This window comes from Amblyraja radiata, chromosome 1 (genome assembly GCF_010909765.2).
Source record: "Amblyraja radiata isolate CabotCenter1 chromosome 1, sAmbRad1.1.pri, whole genome shotgun sequence".
Lineage (NCBI taxonomy): Eukaryota > Metazoa > Chordata > Chondrichthyes > Rajiformes > Rajidae > Amblyraja > Amblyraja radiata.
The window spans coordinates 77146569-77164526 of NC_045956.1; the positions used below are offsets into that span (position 1 = coordinate 77146569).

Below are 17958 nucleotides of genomic sequence, written 5' to 3' on the forward strand. Positions count from 1 at the left end.
CAGTGTACAGTTCATCAATGGAGGGAAGGTTACAGCCAATAACCTTCTCTGCTGATCGGACGATTCGCTGCAGCCTCCAGGTGACGTGCTTGGTGGCTGAGCCAAACAAGACCATGATGGAGAAGGTGAGACAAGACTCTACGATGGCCCGTGTAGAAATACCTCTCTAGATCAGTCGTTCTGTCAGGATTTTGTAAATTTCAGTTGGATCCCCCCTCATTCTTCTGAACGCTGGTGTATATAAACCTATTGAACTTAAACTCTCCTCGGAAGGAAGTCTCATAATCTGATGAATCTCTTCTGCACTCCCTCTCCATCAAGTGTATTTGTTCCTCGGAAAAGAGACCAAATCCACGCACATCATCACAGGTGCATTTAAAAAAAAAGCCATATATAATTATAGTAGCATATGTATGTGCCTATACTCAAATCCTCTTTCATTAAGGCCGGTATAGCACTTGCCTTAACTGCTTGCCTTACTGGCATGTTTGCTTTCAGTGACTGGTGTACAAGAACATCCAAATCTTTCTATGTTGGAACATCCCAATCTAACATAATTTAAATAATATGTTGCCTTTCAGTTGTACAAAATTGGATCATCACATTTGTCCACATCTGCTACATTTTTACCCTTCGGATCAATCTGCATAAGTTGCCTTGAAAACGTTTTGTATCTTTGTGATAATTCACAGTCCACTCGATTTAGTAATATTGGCACACTTCAAAATAATAATAATAATAATAATACATTTTATTTATGGGCGCCTTTCAAGAGTCTCAAGGACACCTTACAAAAATTGAGCATGTATAGGAAAAACATGTAAGGGGAATGAAATAAATAGTAGAGACATGACTAGTACACAAAGTAAAGACAGAATTCAATACAAAACACAGCATGAGGCAATTAATGCACAGATGAAAAGGGACGGGGACGTGGGGCTAAGGATAGGCAGAGGTGAAGAGATGGGTCTTGAGGCGGGACTGGAAGATGGGGAGGGACACGGAATTGCGGATCAGTTGGGGGAGGGAGTTCCAGAGCCTGGGAGCTGCCCTGGAGAAGGCTCTGTCCCCAAAACTGCGGAGGTTGGACTTGTGGATGGAGAGGAGACCGGCTGATGTGGATCTGAGGGACCGTGAGGGTTGGTAGGGGGAGAGGAGGTCAATGAGATATGTGGGGGCCAGATGGTGGAGGGCTTTGTAGGTGAGGACCAGGATTTTGTAGGTGATCCGGTGGGAGATGGGAAGCCAGTGAAGTTTTTTGAGGACTGGAGTGATGTGATGCCAGGATTTGGTGTGGGTGATGAGTCGGGCGGCTGCGTTCTGGACCAGTTGGAGTCGGTTGATGTAGGTGGAGCTGATGCCAAGGAGAAGTGAGTTGCAATAGTCCAGTCGGGAGGAGATGAAGGCATGGATGAGTCTTTCAGCAGCAGGCGGAGTGAGAGAGGGTCTGAGTTTGGCGATGTTGCGGAGATGAAAGAAGGAGGTTTTAATGACATGGCGGATGTGAGGCTCAAGGGAGAGGGTGGAATCAAAGATCACGCCAAGGTTGCGGGCCTGGGGAGATGGGGAGACAGTGGTGCCGTCGATGGTGAGAGTGGGGTTATTGATTTTGCTGAGTGTGGCTTTGGAGCCTATGAGGAGGAATTCTGTCTTATCGCTGTTGAGTTTGAGGAAATTATGTTGCATCCAGGTTTTTATAGCTGACAAACAGGAGTTGATATGGGAGAGGGGGGGGTGAATACTGCATTCTGTTCCTTTTTCTAAATAATTGATCTATATTATAAATAGGTGAGGCCAAGGCACTGATTCCTGCAGTAACCCACTTGTTACTAGCCTGATACATCCATTTCTACCTACTTACTTCTATGTTTATCAACCAATTTTCACTCAATGAAAAAAATCCTCTATCATTACCTTCCTTATCACTCAGCCAATTTTGGATGCAGTTTACCAACATGCCTCTGATCCTCTGTCCCTTAATCCTCTGGATCATCCTGCCTTGCAAGACCTTGTCAAAGACCTTTACCGAAGTACATGTAAATCCTGTCTCCCACTCATCCATTATCAACTTTCTTAGTTACCGCTTCAAAATAACTCAGTCAGATTTGTGAGACATGATCTTCCCTGCACAAAACCATGCTGGCTCTTCTTAATCAGTCCCAGCCTTTCCATGTGAATATGAATCCTGTCCTTCAGAATCATCTTTAACAACTTGCCTACCACGGATGCAAGGGTCGGTAGCCTGTCATTCCCAGGCTTAATCCTACGGCCCTTTTTAAACAAGGGGATATCATTAGGTATTTTCTAGTCTCCTGGTACTTCACTCTTTGCCAACAAAGATGTTTTAAAAAAGCCACAGTAATCTTCTCCTCTGCTCCCCTTGGCATCCTAAGATAAATCCTATCTGGCCCAGGGGATTCATCCTCTCTATTGTGCTCAGTATTTCTAGTAATTCCTCCTTCTTGATGCAGATGTATTCCAGAATATCAACATACCCCGTATCTCTCAGATTTTCATGTACTTTCATGTACTCCCTGGACAGGGCCAGCCTTAGGAGGTGCGGGGCCCAATTGGGAACAATTTTGATGAGCCCCAGGTTCCCAGCGAAGGTCTGTAGAATCAGAAATATAAATAAATTCTATTATAGACTTTATATCTCTATGGTAGAATGGAAAGTAATCAAAATGTGCACATAAAAAGTGCCTGCGAGTTAATGGACCAAACAGATCTAAGCTACATTTTAATATAAAATTGCATACATGTAAGCCTACAAGTAACAAAGAAAATGTGTAGATCACCTCTGAGAAGTACATAGTTACAATACCACTTGTTTTCGTGACTGAAATGAAAAAAAAAGTGATTAAATTAACTAGATCCTGCAAAAGCAACAACGATTGGCAAAAAAACAGTTGAGGCATTTATTTTTGGGCTTCAACCCCATCCTACGCTTTTGGCTTCTATCCCATCCTAACTTGGGTGTGTGCGTGCGAGAAGGGAGGGAGGAAGAGAATGGAGGGAGGGAGGGGAGAAGGAGAGAAGGTAGGGAGGGAAGGGAAGGAGGGGGGCGGCGGTGGAAGCCGATGCCGGGGTCCGGGCGGACGGGTGTGAGCTGAGGCCGAGGTTTGTAAACATTGCTCCAACCCTTGGCCCGGCTCTCCCTGTATTGTTCACCGCGTCTTCCCGGGGAGAAAGAGCCGGGCTGTGTGCGTGAAGCACGACGACTGGAGGGGCGGGAGCGTTGCCCCGGGACTGTGAGGGAACGACGCGCCTCCCCCTCTCCCCATTCTCCATTCCCCCTCACACCCCGCTCCCTGTCTGCCCCTTTCTTCCCCCTCCACCCCTCTACTCTCTCTCCACCCCTCTCTCCCCCCTTCATCCGGGGTAGATCTACCCGAGCCAAGAGTAGACCAATTGATCTACCCAACCCAATTGGGACCAATTGATCCAATTGGCTTAAGGCCGGCCCTGTCCCTGGAGAATACCGAGGAGAGGCAATAGCTAATCCTTGTTGCACAATATCCAGTCTTCGATAACCTGTCCCTGATTGGGTGCACAACATACTGATTCAATCTGTACTCACTCCAAAAGTTCTGCTTCCACAGTATGATTACAGTCACATGTATCCCTTTTTAGCTATTTATACTGTTACATGATTATGTGATGTATGGATTGAGAAACTGCACACTTTTGTTAACTTGTTTTCTTTGTATATTCCATCCCTTACTTTTGTGATCGTTGTCCTTATTCCAATCATTTTCCTGCTGTTTTTTTGTAGTTCTTCTCTAAGATTTTAAATTTCCCTTCACAGCAACTCTTTTCCCCAAGCCCATCATTAAATTTAAAGTTCTGTTTAGTTCCTAAATATTTGATTTGCTAAAACTCTGGCCCTATCATGGTTCAGGCGTAGTCAATTTGTTTAGTGTAGTGATACAAGCCCTTTGTCTGTTTCAGAATCTGGACCGTTCTGCGATCCCCACACACTAGCACTATCCTACACACTAGTGACAATTTACTATTTTTACCGAAGCCAATTACCCTACAAATCAGTACATTTTAGGAGTGTTGGAGGAAACCGGAGCAACCGAGGAAAACCCACAGTCACAGGAAGAATGTGTAAATTCCATTCAGACAGCACCTGCAGTCGGGTTTGAACCCTGGTCTCTGGCTCTGTAAGACAGCAACTTTACTGCTGCACCACCATGGCGTCCAAGTGGAACAGCTTCCCTAGTACTGATGGCCCTATGAATCAAAGTCCAGTTCATTCATATCATTGATCATATTAATCCTGTGCCAATTTGCTTGTGGTTTACATAATAATCATCTTTTAGTGTTATGACTTTCAATTTAATGTCTAGTTGCATAAACTCTCTCAGCAAAACCCCTTCCTTTGGTACCAACAGTATAGTGTGGACTGTTCCCCTCCAGCCTGGAGGAGATGTCCTTGACCTGTCACCAGGTAGCAGCAGAGCCTTCAGATCTCTTTCTCCGTGGTGCAGAGGACAGTTTCTTTCCCCCTAAAGTTTTCCCCAATACAACCATATTCCTTTTAACTCTCACCACTGGAGTTGCTTCCTGTAGCACAGTGCTGTGGGCAGGTTACTCTGCTCTGTCATAGGTACAGATGCTTCCACATGGATTGCAGGAACCTCAAATCTAATGGACAAGGACAGAGGCCCAGGCTCTTGCAATAGGCTAATAGGCTAATGCTCTACCTCCCTGATGTTTGCTATCTCTGAAGCTTGACCTCCAGTACCTCAATAAAAAACTGCAAACACTTACTGCAGATATTATTATTGCTGTCTGCAAGCTCCTACTTATTGGAGCAGCACAGTATCTCCTGTCCTTCCACTCTTGTTAATTAGTTTAGCATTAATTTAGTTATTTGCCTTGTGTAGTTCATTAAACTTTAGTTGTCAAAGTGTAATTCTCTATTTATAACCAGTTTTGAAATTAGATGTAGACATAATTCAAATCATTGTCTTTCACCCCTGCACAAACCTTTCCAACTACTACTACAATCTTCTGCATATATCATAAATTACCTACCTCCCAGTTTGAGGTCAGAGGATGCCATATTGGTTGCACGATGTTTAATTCTATTACTAATTTCTCAGCAGGTTTGGAGTGATATGGACAAAAAGCGGGCAGGTGGGACAAGTGTAGCTGGGACATGTTGGGCCGAAGGGCCTGTTTCCACACTATCACTCTATGACTCCAGTTTAAGCAATCGCTGCTTGTGTGACCTTTGATTTTCAGTGGTACAGATAGTTCTTCAATAAAAGGAAGGTAGGCACAAAATGCTGGAGTAACTCAGCAGGACAGGCAGCATCTCTGGAGAGAAGGAGTAGGCGATGTTTTGGGTCAAGACCCTTCTTCTATAACATGTGTTTCCATAACACGAATTGGATGTAATGCAAATAATTTATTTTGGGAACACTATTTGTATTATTTGAGCTGATTGATTTCAGTCAGGAATTAGAGAACCACTTAAAAGTTAAGTTGGAAAATTCACAAACATATGAAAAGCTGTCTTTAATTTAAACAAAAAATGTAAATGAAAACTTGTTTCCATATTACCTCCCTACAACAATTAGTCACCACTGTATTTTAAGAGCAAGCTGATGCTTCTACAGCCAGCATTGAAATTGGCAAGCAATTGCCTCTGTTGATATGTGCAACTATTAAATAATAAAACATACGGTATATTTAGCTTTCAGTACCAAAAATAAACTTATTGTTGTTGAAAAGACCTTTATCTTTGAATAAACCTGGGGGGGAAAGATACGAGTCTGGAACTCTCTAGTCCATTAATCCCTTTTCCCCCCATTGACACAATTATCTTTAGTTTGCAATTTTCTATAGCACGATGATTCTTTGGAACAGAATTATTGCTTTCCTATGAATACAGATCTACCTATATTGCTGTTCTCTCCTTGGTGTTGTGGGGATTACCATGGAATAGGAACTCAGTTGGAGAAACTACATAAACATAATGTTACAAGAGCAAGTCAAAGGCTGATTTTAATCATTGATTCATCTCATGACACCCCAAAGCCTTTCTGCCTTGCCCTAAGCCAAGTCATGTATGAGATGGAATACTCTCTACTTACCTGTTGAATATAACTCCAACACTTCAGGAATCTCAGCACTATTTAAGTAGCCTGCTTGATTGGAACCTCACTGCCAATATGCTGTGGCTGCAGAATTTGCCAACTACAAAATGTTCAGAGTTGTTTGCCTCCCAAACCAAGGAGCCTCTAAAGCAATGATGGACAAGGGCAGCAGGTGAAAGGGAACACTGCTGCCGACAGATTCCCTTCTAAGTTGCACACTATCCTGACTTGGAAATACATGCCACATTTTTTATTGTCACTGGGTCCAGATCCTGGAGCTCCCCACACGTGGTTATTGGCAGTATGTTCATCAGAAATGCTACAACAGCTTATTAAGATGGCACCCCACCACCTCCTCCTCGTGGATGATAAATATTGTCCTAGTCAGCATTGTCAATCTTACAAACATGAATACATTTTTGAAAACATATCATTATCTTTGGTTGGTTCAGACTGTGCATAACTTCATCTTATTTGGCCATGAATAGAAATGTAAAACAAAATCTCATAGTGTGAAGAAAGAAAATGAAAATTACTGTACACAATGCAAAAAACATAAAGCTTATAGATATTGGAAATGGCTTTCTGAATATAGCTTCTAGTTCCTATTCCTCTTCACCAGCTAAAGGCATATGTCTACCTGCACAAACTTGTCTTCACCTCATCTTCCACTTGCCATAAAGTTAAATATATCCAAAGTTCCTATGTCCTTGTCCCAATGCACCAAGTGCTATTTCTTCTTCTTCCCTGTACTTAATGACCATCACCTGTCTTGCTCTCCAAACACCTGAACATTCTCACTCATGTGTTAAAAAGCACCTATTTTTGTCCACCTTTTGAGAATAACTCCTAAACTCTGGTATTTTCCTCATCATGTGTGGCCGTGCCTTTTGCTGTCGAGGTTTCAAGCTTGCAATTCCCTTGAGTGTCTGTCATTCTACCGTCATTGTCTCTGCTGAGTTAGGAGGTTGGGGGTTCACAATTTATTCAATAATGACACTCAATATTACTTAAATCCTGTTGTTACAATTGTATAGCTGTTTATGGGATCTTACTGTGCACAAATCTAGTGCTATGTTTACTATGCTGCAATGTTTAATCAAGTACTTAATGGTGTTACACCATCATAAGTTAGTGATGAAAAGGGCATAAAATGCACCGAATAAATACTTGTTTTTCTTTTAAATAGCTAAATAAATACTGGAAATGCTGAGCAGCGGGTAGTATCTACAAAAAGAGAAACAGAATTAATGATCAGGTCAAAGAACTGTCACCATCATAGGCTTTTTAAAACACTCGTTTAAATTAACCTTTCAGTGACTTTTATTTTAAAGCAAGTTGTTATTTCTTGGATGCTTGCTGAGCTTGGATCCAACATCCAGATGAAGGCCTTCAATTATGTATCCTGGGAGAGGTTTTCTATCGTTGGTTGCTAAAATACAATTATTTCAGTTCAAGTAACTGGATTCCACTTTTTTTCTCCTTTTTGTTTCAGTTACCAAGTCTTTGCAAAGTATCTGCAGTATTAAGATGGAGGTGGTATCGGCTGAGGTGGTTAGTCTGCTTCCCGAGGAGATAATGGACACAACTGTTGTCGATGAAGACACTATTGAGGCTGTCACAATAACATCAGAGCATGAGGAATTAGTTCCCATGGAAACTGAACTGGAGGAAATTGTACATCCAGATGAAGGCAAGCACTCCCAGGTTCTGTCAAGCCTTGCAGACCACGTAACTGTGTTGACAAATAGTAGTACTATTTTAAGTGCACCATTGATAAAAATGGAAGTAAATCTTGACAGTTCATCACAGCCTACAAGTAAAATCAACCATCCAAGTACAACTGGTGGATCTTCGGCAGAAAATCAAGTTGTTCTCAAAGCAGTATCTGGAACTGTTGATCATCCTACTTTAAGCCAGGTTATTAAATCTGAGCCAATAGAACAACAGTTTGTGGTGACCACTCTTGGAAAGCCCAGACAGTCCATCGTACTTTCGTTGCCGTCATGTCAGGTAGCCCACCTTCAACACACATCACAATTACAAGTCATGGATCCTCAAATGCAGAAACAAATCAAGGTGGTTACTATTAGTGAAAGGTTTGATGGAAAGACAGGAATTGGAGCATCAAATACTTTGGGTCCTGGGAACTCAGTGTTAACGGCATCAATTCAGCCTGCTCAAACTCAGATGAAAACTTTACAGGTAAGGAATGCCTTGTTTCTGATTGAGTTCGATACTATAGCAATTCTCTATTGCCTGCTAAGTCAAATAGATGTATGTAATAGAAACTAGACTAAGTGGGACCCGACCCAGCTTCACTCGGGAGGGCTAGTCCCCAACGCAATATTCCACCTCTCCACCAATTCCAATATACACACACAGACTCACACACACGCACACGCACACTCACACTCACACTCACACATACACTCACAAACACACACACACACACTCACAAACACACACACACACTCACACATACAGACTCGCGCACGGACTCACACACACATACACACACTCGCATACACACACACGCAGACTCACACACACAGACACATACACACATACTCTCACACACATACACAAACACACACACTCACACACACTCGCACACACACACACACTCACAGACTCACACACTCACACATACTCTCACACATACACACACACATTCACACACACACACACACACACACATACTCACACACACACATACACACTCACATACACACACACACCATATATATGACACAGTGACACACACCATATATATGACAGTAAACTTTCTTGAATCTACTCACGGCTGAGCACAGCCTCTCCACTCTGGGACTTCTGCAGTCAGCAGCACTTCCACAAGCAGCGCAACCTCTGCACTCACCGGCAATTACGCAATCAGCGCGACCTGTCCACTAAGCGGAAGTCACAAAATGAGCGGGACTTTTGGACTAAACACAGTGGGACCTAATAAAGCATTTATTCCTTCCAAACATAGTCGGACCTAATAAAGCATTTATTCCTTCCAAACACAGTCAGACCTCATAAAGCATTGCCGTTTCAAACACAGACAGGGCAGCAGGCCAAACAACTCATGGCATTGTCATTTCATTTCATTTCCAATTGAGCATTGCACTTTCAAGCACAGGCAGGGCAGCCGGCCAAACATCTCATGGCATTGTCGTTAAGGGCTAACAAATCATTTATTGTAAGTACATTGCAGACTCACAGTTCAGTTGATTCACAGCTTAGAATGACAGTCGTGGCCTCTGATTCGCGATCTTGCGGAGTGCCTGACTCGCATCCAGGCATCCGGGGTTTTATAGTCCTGACCCCCTCCCCCCCGGAAGGGACGTTACCTTTTTCATGGTGATTGACATGCGAGAGGACCAATCAGCTGATCTCAAGGTTATTTAAACACTCATAACTTTTTTATCTTTTATCGATGGGAAAAATCCTCGGGGCTGGCTCAGCGGAGGAGGATTGTAAGTAAGGTGACCAAAAATCACAGCGATACAAGGTAGCGTTTTTTCTAAAATCAATATACAGCGCAGACAGGAAGTGGTCAAGATGAGACTTTTAATTATATAGATGGGCCCTTCTTCCCACCATGTCCATGCTGATCTGTATGCACACTTACATACACTTAATCCCATTTGCCCGCATTAGGACTGTATCCTTCTATGCTTTGCCTATTTAAATGTATGTCTACAATGCATTCAGAAAGTATTCAGACCCCTTCACTTTTCCCCATTTTGTTACGTTGCAGCCTTATTCTAAAATGGATTAAATTCTTTTTTTTTTTTTTTTTAAATCATCAATCTACACACAATACCCCATGATAAAACAGCAAAAACAGGTGTTTAGACATTTTTGCAAAGTCATTAAAAAAGAAATAACTGAAATATCACATTTACATAAATATTCAGATCCTTTGCTGTGACACTCAAAATTGAGCTTAGGTTCATCCAGTTTCCATTGATTATCCTTGAGATGTTTTTACTTGATTGGAGTCCACCAGTGGTAAATTAAATTCATTGGACATGATTTGGAAAGGCACACACCTGTCTATATAAGGTCCCACAGTTGACAGTGCATGTCAGAGCAAAAACCAAAAACCAAGCCATGAAGACGAAGGAATTGTCCGTAGACCCCGAGACACAAATCTGGGGAAGGGTATAAAACAATTTCTGCAGCATTGCAGGTCCCGAAGAGCTCAGTGGCCTCCATCATTCTTAAATGGAAGAACTTTGGAGCCACCAGGACTCTTCGTAGAGCTGGCCGCCCGGCCAAACTGAGCAATTGGGTGAGGAGGGCCTTGGTCAGGGAGGTGACCAAGAACCCGATGGTCATGCTGACAGAGCTCCAGAATTCCTCTGTGGAGATGGGAGAATCTTCCAGAAGGACAACTACAGCTGCAGCGCATGACAGCCCACTTGGAGTTTGCCAAAAGGCACCTAAAAGACTCTCAGACCATGAGAAACAAGATTCTCTGGTCTTATGAAACCAAAATTGAACTCTTTGGCCTGAATGCCAAGCGTCACGTCTGGAGGAAACCAGGCACCGCTCATCACCTGGCCAATACCATACCTACGGTGAAGCATGGTGGTGGCAGCATCATGCTGTGGGGATGTTTTTCAGCGGCAGGAACTGGGAGACTAGACAGGATCGAGGGAAAGATGAATGGAGCAAAGTACAGAGCGATCCTTGATGAAAACCTGCTCCAGAGCATTCTGGACCTCAGTCTGAGACGGAAGTTCACCTTCAACAGGACAACAACCCTCAGCACACAGCCAAGACAACGCAGTAGTGGCTTCGTGACAAGTCTGTGAATGTCCTTGAGTGGCCCAGCCAGAGCCCGGACTTGAAACAATCAAACATCTTTGGAGGGACCTGAAAATAGCTGTGCCTCGACGCTCCCCATCCAACCTGACAGAGCTTGAGAGGATCTGCAGAGAAGAATGGGAGAAATTACCCAAATGCAGATGTGCCAAGCTTGTAGTGTCATACCCAAGAAGACTTGAGGCTTTAATCGCTGCCAAAGGTGCCTCAACTGAGTAAAAGGTCTGAATACTTATGTAAATGTGATATTTCAGTTATTTTGTTTTAATTACTTTGCAAACATTTCTAAACACCTCTTTTCGCTTTTTTATTATGGGGTATTGTGTGTAGATTGATGATAAAATGAATTTAATCCATTTTAGAATAAGGCTGTAATGTAACAAAATGTGGAAAAAGTGAAGGGGTCTGAATACTCGCTAGAATTTAGAAGATTGAGGGGGGATCTTATAGAAACTTACAAAATTCTTAAGGGGTTGGACAGGCTAGATGCAGGAAGATTGTTCCCGATGTTGGGGAAGTCCAGAACAAGGGGTCACAGTTTAAGGATAAGGGGGAAATCTTTTAGGACCGAGATGAGGAAAACATTTTTCACACGGAGAGTGGTGAATCTCTGGAATTCTCTGCCACAGAAGGTAGTTGAGGCCAGTTCATTGGCTATATTTAAGAGGGAGTTAGATGTGGCCCTTGTGGCTAAAGGGATCAGGGGGTATGGAGAGAAGGCAGGTACAGGATACTGAGTTGGATGATCAGCCATGATCATATTGAATGGCGGTGCAGGCTCGAAGGGCCGAAGGGCCTACTACTGCACCTAATTTCTATGTTTCTATGTTTCTAATACTTTCTGAATGCACTGTAAATGCCTGAGTGTCCCCAGGGTAATCAGACACCACTGTCTCTTTAAGAACACAGGCTGCAAGTTACACTGCGAGCGGTGAATTAAATTGACAAACAATTGCTTTGATCGACACTTGAGCATTGATACTCTATTAAACAATGTAACAAACAGCCTTTAGTATTTTTAGCAGTAACAAAAATACATTTTTAGCTGTTAGAACTTTGTATATGAAAACAACTCATCACTTCACGGAGTGATCATTAGACGTTGCACCTTATGGTGGCCAATTGGCAATAATGGACACCACTCCCCCACCCTAACCCCTCGGTGGTCCATTAAAACAAGGGTTAGCTGTATATAAAAGATGTATCCCTTTAAAAGTCCTTCCACTCACTATAAATCTGTGCCATTTTCTTTTTGATATGATATCATGGGGAAAAAAATGTTGCTGATCTACCCTGTCCCAAATCTTATATACTTCCATCAGGTCACACCCTCTGCCTCCTTTGGTCCAGGGAAAACAAGCTCAGTCTATGCAATCTCTCCCCATAAATAAAGCCCTTGAATCCAGGCACCATTCTGATGTATGTCCTCTGCACACTCTCCAGCACAATCTCATCCCTCCTAGACCAGAATTGGACGCAGTACTCCAAGTGCATGGGCGGTCACGGGGGCAGCAGCAGTAGAGTTGCTGCCTTATAGCCCTGTCCCACGGTTCGAGTTCATTCCAAGAGCTCTCCCGAGTTTGCCCTGATTCGAACTCGGAGATTTACGGTAATGGCCGCTCGTCGATACTTGGGGCTCTCGTGGACATTTTTCAACATGTTGAAAAATCTTCACGAGTCTTCCCGAGCTTACCTGCCGTTAGCGAGTCTTCCCGAGTACCTGCAGTTAGTGTTGCGAGCCGCTAATTGACGTCCCCGAGCTCCGACGTACCCTCTACGTTCATTCTCCGTGCTTACCATGAGTTTGATTTTTTTAAACTCGGGAGAGCTCTTGGGATGAACTCGTACCGTGGGACAGGGCCATTACAGCGAATGCAGCACCAGAGACCCAGGTTTGATCCAGACTACAGGTTTTGTCTGTACGGAGTTTGTACGTTATCCCAGTGACCTGCGTGGGTTTTCTCCGAGATCTTCAGTTTCCTCCAAAGACAGGTTTGTAGGTTAATTGGCTTGGTAAATGTAAAAATTCTCCTTAGTGGGTGTAGGATGGTGTTAATGTGTGGGGATCGCTGGTCGGCGCGGACCCGAAGGGCCTGTTTCCGCGCTGTATCTCTAAACTAAACTAAAACTAAGCCAGTGTTTTGTAAAGTTGCAACATAATGCCCCATCCCTTGTATGCTATGCTCTGACCTATGAAGGCCAGCATTCCATATGGTGCAGTCACAACCCTGACAGTTCACTTTCAGGGTATTATGGACTTGGACCCCTAGGTGTCTCTGTTCATCATCATTCCTTCATGCTCTATCATTTACTGTAAATGTCCTATCCCTATTTGACTTCCCAAAATGCATCACCTCTCACATCTTGGGATTAAATTCCATCTGCCAATTCTCTACCCAACTTTCCATCTGATCTATATTCTGATGCAGTCTTAGACGATCTTCCTTGCTCTTCATTACTCTTAGTTCACATTAATTTTTGTGTCATCTGCAAACTTACTCATTGTGCCTGCTACACTTGCATCCCAGTTGTTAATATACATCTCAAACAAAGGTCTCTGTGGTACATCACTAGTTACAGACTTCCAATCAGAAAAAAAAGCCCTTTCACCACCACTCTCTACCTCCTATCACCGTCAATGTTGGATCCAGTTAGTCAGCTCAACTTGGATTCCATATCTTAATCTTTTTTGTCATCTATCATATGGGACCTTATAAAAGACCTCAGTAAAGTTCCGTGTAGATAACATCTGCTGCCTTGTCACCATTCTCGTTGGTTACCTCTTCAAAAAAACTAAATTGTGTTGAAACACATTGGATCAGAAGATATAGAATCCTTGTGGGACGAGTTAAGAAACTGCAAGGGTAAAGAGATCCTGGTGAGAGTTGTGTACAGGCCTCTGAATAGTAGCCAGGATGGAGGGCACAAATTATATCCGGAAATAGGAAAGGCTTGTAAGAATGGCAATGTTACAGTGGTCATGGTGACTTCAATATGCAAGTGACTGGGAAAATCAAGTTGTTACTGGAACTTAAGAGAAGGAATTTGCAGAATGCCTCCGAGATGGGTTCTTGGAGAAGCTTGTGGTCAAGTCCATTATGGAAAAGGCAATTCTGGATTTTGTGTTGTGTAATGAACCAGATTTGATTAAGGAGTTTAAGATTAAGGAACCCCTAGGAGGCAGTGATCATAATATGGTAGAATTCAACCTGCAGTTTGAGAGGGAGAAGCTGAAATCAGATTTATCGATATTACGGTTGAGTAAAGGTAACTACAGAGGCATGAGGGAGAAGCCGGCTAAAGTTGGTTGAAAGGGGACCCTAGCAGGAATGACGATGGAGCAGCAATGGCAGGAATTTCTGGGAGTAATTCAGAAGACTCAGGATCTTTTCATCTTAGAGGAAGAAACGTACTAAAGGGAGAATTAGGCCACTGTGGCTGACAAAGGAAGTTAAAGACAGCATAAAAGCAAAATAGAAGGCATATAACATGGCATAGATTAGTGGGAAGCGAGAGGATTGGGAAGTTTTAAAGGCCAACAGAAAAAGGCAGCTTTAAAAAAAGCAATAAGGGGAGGAAATATGAAATATGTAGGTCAGGTAGCCAATAATATAAAAAGATACCAAAAGTTTTTTTCAGAAATGTAGAGTAAAAGAGATGCAAGAGTGGACATTGGACCATTAGAAAATGACACTGGAGAAGTAATAATGGAGAACAAAGAAATTGAGGATAAACTGAATGGTCTTTGATCAGTCTTCGCAGCGGAAGACACCAGCAATGTGCCAGAAATTCAAAAGTATTGGGGGCAGAAATTTAAGAGTGTTGTCTGTTGTGAAGTTGCTATTACTGAGGAAAAGGTTCTTGAAAGCTGAAAGGTCTGAAAGTGTACAAGCCACTTGGACCAGATGGACTAAGCCCTAAAGTTCTGAAAGCAGTAGCTTTAGAGATTGCATTGTAGTGATCTTTCAAGAATTGCTGGGATTCCCGACTCGGGAATGGTTCCAGTAGACTGGAAAATCACAAATATAACTCCCCTATTTAAGAAGAGAGCGAGGCAAAAGAATGGAAAGTGTAGGCCAATTAGTCTGATTGTTGTGGTTGTTACATTTTAGAGTCCGTTATTAAGGTTGAGGTTTTGGGATACATGGGAACTCATGATAAAATAGGCTGAAGTTGGCATGGTTTTGTTAGGAGGAGATCTTGCCTGACAAATCTGTTACAATTTTTTTAAGAAAGTAACAAGCAGGATAGATAAAGGAGAGTCAGTGGATGTTGTTTATTTGGATTTCCAGAAGGTCTTTGAAAAGATGCCGCACGTGAGGCTGCTAAACATGATGAGGGCCCATGGCACTTGAGGCAAGGTATTAGCATGGATAGAAGATTGGCTGAATGGCAAAAGGCATGTGTAATTGAAGGGGGCCTTTTCTGGTTGGTTGTTGGTGGCTAGTGGTGTTCCGCAGGGGTCAATGTTGAGTCTGCTACGTTTCATGTTAAATGTTAACGATCTGATTGATGGCTTTGTGACCAAGTTTACACATGATTCAAAGTGATGGGGCAGGTAGTGTTGAGGAAGCAAGGAGGCTGCAGAAAGACGTGGGCATTTTGGGAGAATGGGCAAAGGGGTGGCAGAAGGAATACAGTGCCACAAAGTGTATGGTCATGCACTTTTGGTAGTAGGAATAATGGCATAGACTACTTTCTAAATGTGGAGAGGATTCTGAAATCGAAGGTGCAAAGGGACTTGGGAGTGCTGTTGCAGGATTCCCTAAAGGATAATTGGCAGGTTGAGTTGGTGGTAAGGAAGAGAACTGTAATGATAACATTCATTTTGAGGGAGCTAGAATGCAATACTAAGGGATGTAATACTGAGGGTTTATAAGGTGCTTGTGAAGGTGCTTGTGAAGCCACATTAAGAATATTATGAACAGTTTTACGCCCCATATCTGAGGAAGGATGTACTGGAATTGGAGAAGGCCCAGAGGAGGTTTACGAGAATGATCCTGAGGATGATTGGGTTAACATATGAGGTGTGTTTGATGGCTCTGGGCCTATACTGGCCCTTACTTTTTATAGACAGCAAAAAGGACAGTTGTTTTTTTTTTGCTGGTTGTGAATTAATCTGTTGTTTAACAACATCACATTTGTGTTTTTCTTTTGATACTTTTTATGACACAATTTTCATCATGGTGGGAGATTTTCTTAAATTCATCTCAAATTCTGAGATAAACACAAAATATTAATATTCCATTAGTCAGTGGTTTATTTAACGCTTCATTAGTGAATAGAACAATTGTTTTCTCTACAATTAGATAAAATGGCTGGAAAGACAGTGTACCTTTTCTACATCTGGTTTATCTGCAAGTCATTTGCTCAATTTTATTTCTTGCCAATCCTTTTGTTGGATATTCTGTCAGGTTCTCTGAGGTGATACCAATTTGAAAAGTAAAATCAATGTGAATAAACAGTGGGATTGATAACATTTAATTTAAGATTCTTATATATTGATTTAAAATTATGATAACTGCAAGTTAATTTTGAGTTCAGACATTCAGTTTTGTGGAGCAATGAAACATAGGTATTGTATGAAAAAAATAACTGCTGTTATAAGAAATTGATATGTTTCAGGTGGATGAATTTCCTGCACAAATGTGCCAACTAACACAGCTAGAATATTAATTCTATATAACATCTGTCCCCTACACTGGATAAGTTGTACTTGAAATTTTCATTTTACACTTTTAGTTTCACTTGGGGAGGTTCTTGCTGTTTGGTAAGATCTGTTTTTTCTTAAGAGTGCAAAAGATCCAGTCAATGAGCTGTATCAGTGTCCTGTTGCAAATCACATACTGTAACTTGCAAGAATTGATGTATCACAGGCTTTTTGAATATGCTCAAAGAAACAGCCGCCTTGTACTGTTTTCACATTTGCAGTTATGTTGCAGTGAGCAACACTCCTCAATTTGTCATTGCAGAATGTAAATGGGTGCATTATCGCACACCTCAGGGCATGCATGAACAGCAAGTTATTTTTTATTACTTGCTTCGCTCGCAACACACCAGGAATGAATTTCCAAAACCTATGGTAACTACTGGTCTCCTCCATGGCCAGAGTGAGCAACACCGGAAATTGGAGGAACAGCACCTCATATTCCGCTTGGGGAGTCTGCATCCTGCGGGCATGAACATTGAATTCTCCCAATTTTGTTAGCCCTTGCTGTCTCCTCCCCTTCCTCAGCCCTCAGGCCGTCTCCTCCCATCCCTCAGCCCTTGGGCTCCTCCTCCTCCTTTTTCCTTCCTTCTCCTCGCCACCCCCTATCAGTCTGAAGAAGGGTTTCGGCCCGAAACATTGCCTATTTCCTTCGCTCCATAGATGCTGCTGCACCCGCTGAGTTTCTCCAGCATTTTTGTGTACCTATGGTAACTACTTCCTGTTCCGAAACAGCTCACTAAGCCAAGCAGTTCATCTGCTTGTTTTAGGATAAGTTTGAGTGATGTCATCTTTTTTGTTTCCCTTGTACATTAATTTCATTTTGGATTTTTGTTGTGACATCATACTGTTCTGGTCCGGTCTTTTTTGTACAACCCCATTTCCATTTGTGTTTTGCCTCAGTTTTATTTTATATCACTGACAAGTGTATCCCACAGGCAAGTGGGAAAGCTCGGTTTGTATTTTGAAAAGTAATTTTAATTCAGAAAACAATATTTGCGGTTTCCCTTTATTTTCCATGTATCAATCAAAACTAACAGGGCCATCAATATTTTGTTTATTCATCAGTTAAAATTCAAGCTCTGTGTACGTTGCACAGTGGTCATCCTCTTCTTACATCCTCAGATCGAAGGATTTAATCACTTGCGTGTCTTTTTGTTCTTGTATTTCCTTCCCTTTTCCCTCTCTTTGTCTCTGTCATCGATTTTTACTCTGTCTAGTTTTTGTATGCCTATTTGGTTGGATGATGTAGCAGGGAAGGTATCCGATCAAGGCTGCAATTTACATTTGAACTGGTCC

General features: G+C 42.4%; 1 protein-coding gene across 7 annotated transcripts in view; it reads left to right on the forward strand.

Moving 5' to 3' along the window:
• The window catches only part of lin54 (lin-54 DREAM MuvB core complex component), a 97205-nt gene that overhangs the window by 30543 nt on the left and 48704 nt on the right, over positions 1-17958 (forward strand). For all 7 annotated transcript variants that reach the window (XM_033024991.1, XM_033024999.1, XM_033025001.1 and 4 more), the window contains one exon: positions 7609-8318. In XM_033024991.1, coding sequence (XP_032880882.1) covers positions 7644-8318 — 675 coding nt within the window. In that variant the 5' untranslated portion in view covers positions 7609-7643. The remainder of the gene's footprint in view (positions 1-7608; positions 8319-17958) is intronic.